Here is an 11,150-nt window from a genome sequence, read left to right on the forward strand (position 1 = left end):
AAATTGTAAAACATCCTGTGGGGATACAGACGAGAGACCTCCAGAAAATTTTTGCAACCATGCCCTTTAGATTAGCTTAAAACACATCTCAGAATATTTCTTACAGTCATTTGTTTGAAGTCTTTCAAAAGGTTTTAATTTTGTTTAAATTTCAACCCCCCCTTGAGGTATTAACTTATTGCAGATTTGCACTTTTCTCAGACACGAACTTTCTGGGTATTGGGGGGAGGGGGCGCCCCTTGCTCCCCTCACTACGCTACTGGACGCATGCCAAAAAGGAGCAAGGGACATACTTAGGAACATGGCATGAACATTTTTAAATGTTTCCTGTTTTTTTTGCTTTCTTAAAAGCACATTTTGCCCCCGCTGGCTGAAGGCATGGGGCTGTCCCACTGATCTCAAGAGGTCTCCCCGCTGCACAGCTGCGAGGGCGTCTTTTCTCACTTGCCGAAATATTATGTTGTTGTTGTTGTTGCAAGGCTTGTTTACAGGGTCATTTGTTATGGATTCACACCGAAGGTGAGAAGATGGCATCTTCTAAGCTGAAGATCGAAGAACTTTCCTTGAAAATCAAACAGAGCAGCTCGTGGAAGTTTATCCCAGAACTTTATGGATGTCTTTACATAGGTATGGTTTTCAAAAATCGCCCTTTTTCTTCAGTTCTCATCATAAAACTTTTTAGGCCCTAATTGTTTGTCGATTTAATGGCAGGAATTCTAACCGCTAATTTTTTATAATAGGTATAATATAAATATAATGTATATATTAAATATAATATCTTATCGGGAAATGGATGAATACTTGCATGAATCTACTTGTACCAGTAGAGCTGTTCGAATATGTTAGGTGAGTTGGTTGTGCTATTGGCTTATTGTAGGCTTCAGCTCCTTATCCTTGTGTGTACATTCATTTGTTTCCTTTTGCGATAGTTCAGACTGACAAGTACGTCGGTTGGTCACCCTTTTTGAAGATCGCACTTTTTTATGGCTAATTCAAGTCTGAAAACTGGTCCTGAACTGCAACCGCCATGTCTGCTTAGTTCATTTTCTTGCAAAATAGACAGAAGACAATAGACATGCAGCCGAGCTACTTGATACTTATTCCATTTTAAAATACATTTAGGTGAACTGTGTAGCCTGCCTGCACCTGGAGAAACTCTAATCAATTTTTCAGACCACACTTTCTTTAATAAACTTCTGGTGAATAAAAAATTTGCCCCACATTCTAGCCCAGGTGATAGGCAGACTGGAAACTTTGCTTCTTGCATGGACAAGTTCATTTTGAAAATTTTCGACTGTATGCCTGAAATCATGCACGTCTAAGAGATTTGTATTGTTGATAATGTAAAATGTAAACAAATAGGAACTTTGCGCAGCCAATATGCAAAAGTGGGCATTGAAAAATTTGAGTGCGCTGGCAATACATTGTGGGCATGCGACAAAGTTTCCAGTCTGGGATAATAGTCACCCTGCCACATACAGAATTAATTACCTTAAGTAAATATACAGCCAAGGTAGCATTTGTTAGGTTTGTCACACAACAATTCATTTCTCAATGTTACCCGGGCTATGACCTTGTCAGCTTAATCAAATCTTCTTTATCAGTGTCTGTCTATTCTAAGAACTTAGACTCAGTGGGCTTCTGTATAATTAAATATGCTGAATGAAAAACTTCTATTTGGAATTCTGCTTATGGATTATCTTTCCATTGTAGACATTTCTTGGCTGGATCTGCTGTATACCATTTGCAACACTGCCAGATTCTTAGATCATAGAAATGTTCAGAAAGAAATTGAATGTTTACTTGGAGGACCAGAGAGAATCCTTATATCTCTTTCTGTTAGATCATCATTTGATCTTTTTCTACAAGCAATGAAGTATCCACAGGACTCTGAGATTATAGCCACTTGCATTAACATTAAGCAGATGTCTGAAATAGCTGAATACCATGGGATACACATGAAAGGAGTTGATTTGGACTTATCTAATATGCAGCCTGATATTTCCCAAATTGAATCCAACATATGTGAAAAAACTGTTGGAATCTTTGTTGTTCAACTATTTGGTATGAAATTCAAAACAACAGAACTGAAGAAAATTGCGAAAAAGCATAGAATAGTGTTAATAGAAGACTGTGCTCAAGCATTTTTTGGTCTAGATGCCATTGACAGCATTGAATCTGATCTTGCATTTTTTAGTTTTGGTTCAATTAAAAGATCAACTTGCCTTGGGGGAGCTTGCATAGTTTCAAATAATTCTGTTATATTGCACAAGATGAGAACTATTCAGAGCAGGTATACTCTTCAGGGAAGATGGGTATATTTCTTCAAGCTCCTGAAGTATTTAGTTATAATGATTGCCATGAACAATCCCTCCTTTTCCTGGATTTTGTCGTCTTTACTTTCTATGATTGGCATAGACTATAAAGTTTTTTTCAAAAGTTCACTAAGGTCCTTCAAGGCTTCTCATAACTCTTTAATAGAACTGATAAGATTCCAGCCATCACTCCCACTTCTGATTCTTATCAAAAGAAGAATGCAACACCTCCTTCAGTTTGATGACAATTACCAAGATGGAAGACTGCGTGCAGAATATGCCATTTGTAGTTTGATTGAGAAACCAGTCTATGTGTTGGGTTGTCTTTCTGAAGTCAGAGATTTTTGGCTGTTTCCTGTTCTTGTGGTAAGGATTTTTGGTGCTTACAAGACTCCTCCAATCTCTACCTGATTTGATCAAAATTTAATATCTTTTAAAGCGCTTTGGTCTGTTAGGACCCTTTTTATATACCATGATACTACACAAGAGCTACACTTTCAATGAAAATGTTCTTCCACTTTGTTGCTAGCATGCCAAAAATCTTTTTTCTAGAGGAACAATATACCTCCGTGTTGCTCCTCTCTACATAGCTTTTGCCATTTGCCTGCAAAACAATATGTATGTTTTGGCTGTGAAAGTAAGTGTAAAAAATTATCTTATTAGGGATCAGTCATAAAGTATCTACTTTATTGGGGTGGACAATTATCTAAAAATTTAGCAAGATAATTAATAGCCTGTCCTAGGTTCCTTTTTAATCTTTGTGGCCCAATAGCGAAATCAGGATCTTTTTCATGACCCCATTAGAAATCAGAACCCATTAGCTGTGAGTATCATAGACTGATTTTTGAGGAAATTTCAGAGGGCATCTTTGCCACCACCAGCTACTAGGAGAGGTCTTAAGTGTGACGTCATGAACATAAACTTTTGAACTTTTTAAAATTTTGACTAGATAACTGAAAGGAAAACCATGGGGCTCACTTAAAAACTCTGTGAGATTGGTCGCGGGATTGAAAGGTCGTGAATACTTTGTGAAGGATAAAAACCCTTTTTATAACAGTATTTTTATTTCACCGTTTGAGCCACCAATGAGAAAGTTTAAAGTCTGAACCTATCTGCATCTGTAAAAAAATTTCCGCAGACATGTTTGGCAGAATTTGGCCCACCCAAAAGATCGTCCACCTCCATATAGCAAATACTTAATGACCGTTCCCTTACTTTTTTCTCAGTTTCATATGTTATATTTACTGTCGATGCCTGAAACTAGAACATTGTGCTGCAATATGTTGTAAAAAACCTTTTTTATTCTCATTGCTTTATTTGATAATTATGTAGTAATATTTTGATTTTAGGATGAACCTCTTGAAGTGGAGATGGAACTAGAGAAGCTAGGTGTGTCAGCATTTTCAAGAGCAAGCTCCTTGGAATTTAACCACAAGCCATCAGAGGATCTAAGGTCATCCCAATTTGTCTGTAAGCACGTATTGTACTTACCAATTGATCGAAGATCACCAAAGTGGCATATAGATAACGTATGCAGGAGTTTAATCACTGTACTACAGGAGAGGAGGTCAATTTTTGATATAGCTGAGAAGGAACATGTCGTTTTAAAAAGGGATATCGAAACACTTCTGAAGTGCTCTTCAACGATTTTTGAATCTAGCAAAAAGGTCCCTAGAATTTTAGAAATTTGACAGAAGGTTTTTTGCAGATGATGTCGCATAGCTTGTTAATCAGAAATCAAGGGGGAACCAAGCCATGTCCTGAATATTTTGACCCATTAAATAGATATCGTGTAGAACATAAACAGTTATATTATGGAAGTAACATATTTACGTATACTTTGCCTAATACTGACAGGCTTTGACATTGAAACAAAGAATTTTATCAGTTTATCAATATTTGCACATAAGCAAATGAACTTGGTTGGCTATAGCCCCTAACCACATGTAATGCTTCTGAGATAAGTGATCAATCATTTGAAAAGTTGTCAAAGTCAGACAACAATAGGACATCCTCTGATATTTTTCATCTAATAAGTGTAGTCTTTTTTGATAACATAATCACACGAACATTAATCAAACGAAACGTTTTTAACGTTTGAAAGAAGAAACGAAATGTTAACCTTACCGTTTAACGTTTGAATTTGACTATTATTTTAACAAAGAGGGAAATTAGTGTAGATTTGCTTTATTTATTGTTAATGCTTAAAAAAATTAAGTAGGGTAAGGCTTCATTTTTTTGTTTTTAGCGTCAAGATTTTTCAGTTTGAAACCAATTTAAGCTTTTAAGTTTGTCAGAGTAGATATCTTGACGCTAAAAATTAATTTCCTCAGTTTTATGAAATTAATTAGTTTTTTCTCCGATCATCCTTTTGCTTCTAACTTAAAATTACTAGTAAGGGGGTACCAGGTATTCATGCCGAATCACGCATTCATGCGTATAATAATGGCAAATCACGTTTTCACGGTACTGGAAATTAACTTTCACGATCACGTCCCAAGAACCCCTCTGAATTTTAACAAGGGGGCTGAACCATCCTGAGCCGCCCTGGGCCACCCCCTTCCATGACATCACTGCTCTAGCCTTAATTGTATTTATCATTTTTGTTCTTTTTGAGCAACTAAATCTTGATCAACAGCTCCCAGAACACCATCTCCTGATCGACAGCAATAAACATCATCGTCTCTTACCGTTTGTCGTTTCTTACTTGACAGTGCGCTGCCTCATTGCCGCACCATTTGCTGCCGCCCATTCTCTCATCTCATTTTTATTTCATTTCATATATATATATTTCCAGCAATTAATTGCAAATCTGTATTGATATAAAGAAGCTGTATTTTGAAAAATATCATCAAGATAGAGTTAGATTGTGGAAAGCTACATTAAAGGTAATTAAAAAGTGCTAACGGACACATGAAAATAATTCTAAAGAGCTTTTGAATCGGTGATGTAAGTTAAAATCATAATAAATATGGTAAAATGTCATTATGCTAAGAACAGTGTTTCATTTTGGAGAAAGTTTGATAATAATCATATATAATGTTTATTTTAAAAACAAGAACTGAAAGATCAAAAAATGCAAAAGGTTAGGGGCAATATATGTACTACATTGCCGGTCTGTTGGGCAATAATCGGTTTAAAAGCAATCTAATGCGAGGAATTTCTTGAATTTTTAACAAAATCTTTTCTGATAAGGGATCTTCTACATGACAATGTTCTGCATGTAGATTTTGTTTGCCGAGCCGTTGGCTTTGGAATCTCTATCTTGGAGACATTTATCTTGTCTGGTACCGGAAACCAAGACTTTCTGCTGATAAAAAAGTAATCACTCCATTTCCAAATTGGCTTGCAGCAATTATTTTCATGCAATCACACCATGAATAATGCTAATTCATAGGTCACGAGCGAATGTCTATTCACGAATTCACGCATCAGAAATACGCTGATCACGCCAAAATACCTGGTACCCCCTAGTAATATAAAGGACGTCGCTTTGGCATGCCATGGGGGTAACTGCCCCCTTAGGGTTTCGTCAGTTTAGATCTATCTCCGATGAAAGTCATTGGGAAGTGGAAAATTTGAATTTCATGAAACAGGAATACTTTATCATCAAGATTCACATAAAAAGTATTTGCAGGAATGATTTAAGAATTTACACTGATACGGTTAAAACCCAAATGAATAAAGGAGATGGCAAAAAACAACAACAATATCATCTGACTATTTAGTAGCCACCTTAACATAGTAAGTTAAAAACCGCTAAATACATTCGGTTCATAACGATAATTAATGGATAAAAGTTCTTGTTGCTTAAAAAAGAAAATGTTATATTTTAAAAATGACCTGTATGTAGAATTGTTGTCTATCTAATGATGAGTATTCTGGATGCCAGAGTCACATCAGTTCGGACAAAAAATGGAAGAGAAGAGCGGAGAAGCGGAGAAGCAGAGGGCCGTCTGTATTTTCTTTCCCTCTGACGCTCCTCCGCTTCTCCACTCCGCTCCGCTCTGGGTACCCAGGTTATAGACGTGGAGATCGACAGTTCATTATGTGTTGATTCTTTTAAATGGGGGAAGAGGGTTGGTACCAGGATCAGTGGTATGGTATAGAAGCTGTTCTAAGCGGTGCGAAATGAAAGGCTTCGTATTAGACTGGATTTGCAATATTTTTCGAAAAAAGGAGGACATGTTTTTATTGCTTTCGATGGGCTTAACTTTATGAGCCTTTCTCGCCAGATCATATCGACTATCTTTCTAGTTATGATCTTGAAATTGTTATTTTTGGCGCTGTCAAATGTACACGGAACGAGTGTTACTTCTTCAATATATGAATAGGCGCTCAAAAAGAATTGTAGGCTAATTAAGCTTCACCAGCTTCACCCTGAATAGCTTTTTCAGCTGGTTTCTTGTGGCAACAGGGTGTGATGCAAGATGCCTCCCCGATCGATTTTAAATAACCGCATATTGCTTGAAACTGTGTGAAAGATTTGGGAAGCAGCCTTGTATCTGTACTTTTCGTGAACCAAAATATCGTATAAACAGTAAATTAAGTACGTGGAAAGAACATTTTAAATTGCGCTTTGGTTTATACAACAGGACGGTTGTAGGTAAGGCAACTTAGAACCATCCTGTTTTATACCCCCCCCCCCCCCACCCCAAAGTGTTTATAGCTCTGTCTATACGGCATCGAGCACTTCATGACAGACCGGTAAAACAATAATTTTTATGCATAAAAATGTTTGGGGTAATTTTACGGATGTGTGTATGATTTCTCGGAAATGTTAATAACGTTTCTTTGCGCAGGGGATTGTTCACTGCGCGATTGTTCAACTAAAACTTGTGTTTTGCCTACTGTTTTAAACATTTGAAAGTCTCTGTGACTGAAGGAACAATTGGCTTCCCCCCCCCCCCCCAGTAAATATGTTAGTCTGTACAAAAAAGCCACGTGCGTTTGAGCGCGGCAAAATTTTATTATAGCTTTGATGAACTAACATCACATATTGCCTGTTACCTGTCTCAGCATAAGTCTTTTAAATCCTAGAACCGAGGGCCATTTTGCAAATTATGTTTTAAGTTTCAGTTTTTGAAAATCTTCGCTGTACCTCATTTCAAAAGATGAGCGAAAAAAACTTTACAAAAACTATCTTCAGAGATTTTTGGCGTTTACTTTCTTGTACATTTTTTGTAGGGATTTGTCCGATCTATGTTCGTAAAAATTTGCTCTTTCTGTTTCATTCTTGGGAAATTTGTGCGACGCGGAAAGTTGTAAGCTAAAGGTGTTCTGTGCGTGTGAGCAATCAATAAGTATTCCAATTTATTGTTCATTCAGTGGCACCCATTCGAAGGCGATTTACAGTTCTTACATATTTAGCCCTCTGGACCACAATACCAAGATTGTAGGGTGACAGGTAACGGAGCAAGACAAGAGCTTGTTGATTTTTAAGATGGCATTTTGTTTTTGAGGGCCTTTCTATCAAATGAGAAGACTCAGGCATTCTTCAGTTGTAGAATTTTCTCCACAGAGGCAACTGTGCTACAGTGGCGGAAATTATGGGGGTTTGCGGGGGCTCGGGCCCCCCAATCAGCGACGTCGTCGGAAAATTCGGGCTTTCGTCGGATAATTGACAACCGTTTAACGTGTCGAAATTACTCCAAGAAATCGTTCTGAAAAGGAATTTTAAGCTAATCTAAGGGGCGTAATTGCCAAATTCTCTGCTCGCTTCGCTCGCAGGTGATCCACGTTTCCCTTTTTTTTACCCCAGGGGCCTTTATAACCTCTTTGTGCCCTTTTTGCAAAATTTGAACATAGCATAGCTGATAAAATATTAGCCATTACCAAATAATCAATCAAACAATATCTGACCAAAATCAAAACTGCTTGTGAACTGTGTATTTAATTTCAATTCCGTAAAGATCAGCCAAAATTTCTATCGGATTCTTCTGAACAAAAGTTATTTTCAAACGTATTTCTCACTGACGAAAACAAGATAAATGCATAAAATGAACGTACGATTTGTCAAAAGTGTTATCGGTCTACCTCTTGTATCATCAATTGCCTTAGATGAGATATCGATCTTGATATCAAAAATCATAAATGGATTGTTCTTCTTGCTACTTAATTATGGCGTGGTCAGCAAAGATTTCTAAAGAGTCTCGTCAAAAAAATCAACTTTTTTTATCAGTTTCTTTGAAATTATACATGGTCCATGATGTTATCTTGTCGGAAAATCGTAGGCCTGGGCCCCCCCAAATGAAAGCCTGAATTTCCGCACTGCTGTGCTATCCACTACTCATATATACTGTGCTACCCACTACATATATAAATTTTGCAAAAACCCTACCCCAAAATTCAGATAATATATGAAATACGTACCCTTAAATTTAATTCAAATTTGTAAAGATCAAACAACTCAACTTAATAAGAACATATTACCTTTCTTTTAAAAATGATACCCCAAATTTAAGATCATGCTTAAAATAAGTCCCAAAATTTATGACTCTGTTTAATCTTACCAAAACTGTTACCCAAAATTTTTTTTTACTTGAAAAAGGTACCACAAAAACTCCACATCCTGTACCAGTGTGTGTGGAAATTACCCCCCCCCCCCAGGTTATCAGCCAGTTACGCATGTTTTCCCAGAAACTTTACCTTATAATATTTTCCCTATGTTTTATAGAGACGAACGGTGTAAAACCACTGAATTTACGAGGATTTTACAGGCTTGTGTTCGTGTTGTGTAAGTTTGCTGTTACTGCGTATGCTTATGTAACTGCGCATATCTGTTTTATAACTAACTAGAGGATAATTTACCATAATGCGTTCACAGTTCTTTTATATTATGCCGTGGGAAATTTAGCGCGTATCATATTTACTTAAATTATTCCACTTTGATTGTATTTAGTTTGTTTATTTTGATAACCATAGATACGTTCACTAATTGTAACATAAGGGAGTGTTTAAACTATTTTATTGAGATTGGTTATGAGTTGTTGAAGTGTAATTAGTAGTGATTTTGATTGATGAAATGTTATGTTATTTGAAATGAAGTTATCTCACTTCGGCTAAACGCTCACTTCGGCAAAACTGGTATGCTTCAAACTTCCCGAATTGACAACGGCTATCTGAACATCCAAAATCACGTCTAAACTCTAGCGACTAAATTAAACGACTGAATTACTTAAGCTAATTAGGATGATTAAAGAAAACAGATTAAGGGTGCAGATCAAAAGACAGGATGTTCAATTGAAATTAGCCAAGGTGTGAACCAGTGGCGGCGCCAGGGGGTGGTATGGGGGGGGTAATTACCCCCCCCCCAACTTTTATCGAAACATGGTCTACATATTTCTTCTAAAAACGGGTTAAAAAGCACTAGGTAGGGGTAGATCAAATTTCTAAGGAAATTTGACCTGGTACAAAGCACTGGAACGAGGCGATTAGGGCGTGGTCAGTGAGACCACGCCCATTACCCTCCCACTCGGCAGTAGCTGGCGCCGCCACTGGTGTGAACGAAAGTCAAGCAGGCAAATAAAATTCAAACAGCAAGCACGCGAAAGTTTCCTTCACGAAATTCTATCCTTTTACAACAGTAAATAGTGCTCAATAAAAAATACAAAAAGAATTGACATTATTTGTTAGCTTTATGAACAGCACCCGGAATGTTTCCCAATCGATAACATAGCTATTTGCCATTGCCTTTATTACGAATGTATTTAAAAAATTATGGTCACCATGGCTTCCGTTGAACCTGTTGAAAATATTAGTTCAATCTAAACCGTGAACCGAGAAGTTTGCGTGTAAACATTTACCCTGATTTCCACCGTGCCTTGATATTTTGATTGAGAATCCAGAAAGAAGCATCCTTTATATCGCCCTCGTGTATTTTCGTAAAAAATCGACAAGAAAATCTTCTGGGAGAATCATCCATACAACCAACTAATAGAGGGTTTAGAATAAACAGGGAGTTGGGATTGATTTCAATACAAAGCAATGGATTTCGTGGTACCGCAATAACAACTTTTTCTGCAAACGTAATACTTTTCTTATCGAATGGGCGGATTAAGGTGATTTGCACAAGCCTCAAATTTGATAAAAAATCAAGAACACACAAAAAAACAAGCAGAGGCTGAAGTTTTTGAATTACAGAAGAAATGCAAAAAATAGCTTTCGCTTTATTGAAACAACGAAACATTTCCTAACAGTTTCTATAAATCATACCCCAGTTTCGATACATCAATAAATAAAAGGGTACTGTTACTGAATGATTTGTGAAAGCTTCCAAAAATCAAGAAGCCAAGAGGGTCTGATTATTCTTCCTTTTCCTGTAACCCCTCCGCAATCCCGTAGGAGTTCTATCAAGGGAGAGAATGTATGCTTTTATTTGATATTTCAAGAATACGGTATCTATAGGAACCAAGGATTGTGCATAGGCAATAGTGCTTATTTTTACATTGTGAACATTTTCTGTCATTCATATAGGCTATCTCTTAATTTCATCATTCCTTTCTTGTCAAACCTTTGGATTGATTGATTGTCTCCTTAGTGTTTTGCCCTATCCCACGATTTGTCTCACGGATTAACCTTTTCTATCCACTTTTATTATGCGTAAATGTAGATTGGAAATGTAAAATTAAAAGCTGTTTTGTTACGTTATGTTATCAGTTATGGTGGAAAAGCAGGTACTTAACCTCTGTTTTTGAAAAGAGGGGGGCACGTGCCCCTCGCGCCCCCTGGTTACTACGTCTTGTTTTTTAGAACAGTGCTTGTTAAAGACTGGCCTACTGATTGCGAGAACATACGACTTTACGACTGTTGACGAGGCTACTAATTTTATCAATT

The 11,150-nt window shown here is 37.0% G+C and overlaps 1 protein-coding gene across 1 annotated transcript; it reads left to right on the plus strand.

The window, feature by feature from the left end:
• Window positions 1-447: 447 nt before the first annotated feature.
• On the plus strand, window positions 448-6,170 carry LOC135681212 (uncharacterized). The gene is made up of 3 exons (XM_065195546.2): window positions 448-627; window positions 1,714-2,681; window positions 3,665-6,170. The coding sequence occupies exons 1-3, from the start codon at window positions 528-530 to the stop codon at window positions 4,004-4,006; spliced, it is 1,410 nt and encodes a 469-aa protein (XP_065051618.2). The 5' UTR covers window positions 448-527; the 3' UTR covers window positions 4,007-6,170.
• The last annotated feature ends 4,980 nt before the right edge of the window (window positions 6,171-11,150 follow it).

Source organism: Rhopilema esculentum, chromosome 12 (assembly GCF_057945365.1).
Source record: "Rhopilema esculentum isolate cy_ngs chromosome 12, ASM5794536v1, whole genome shotgun sequence".
In the NCBI taxonomy this organism is placed as follows: domain Eukaryota; kingdom Metazoa; phylum Cnidaria; class Scyphozoa; order Rhizostomeae; family Rhizostomatidae; genus Rhopilema; species Rhopilema esculentum.

Coding starts and splice junctions, on each gene's coding strand:
- LOC135681212 (XM_065195546.2), top strand. CDS start 528: ATGGCATCTTCTAAGCTGAAGATCGAAGAACTTTCCTTGAAAATCAAA. Junction 628..1,713: donor TTATGGATGTCTTTACATAG/GTATGGTTTTCA, acceptor TTTCCATTGTAG/ACATTTCTTGGCTGGATCTG. Junction 2,682..3,664: donor GGCTGTTTCCTGTTCTTGTG/GTAAGGATTTTT, acceptor TTTTGATTTTAG/GATGAACCTCTTGAAGTGGA.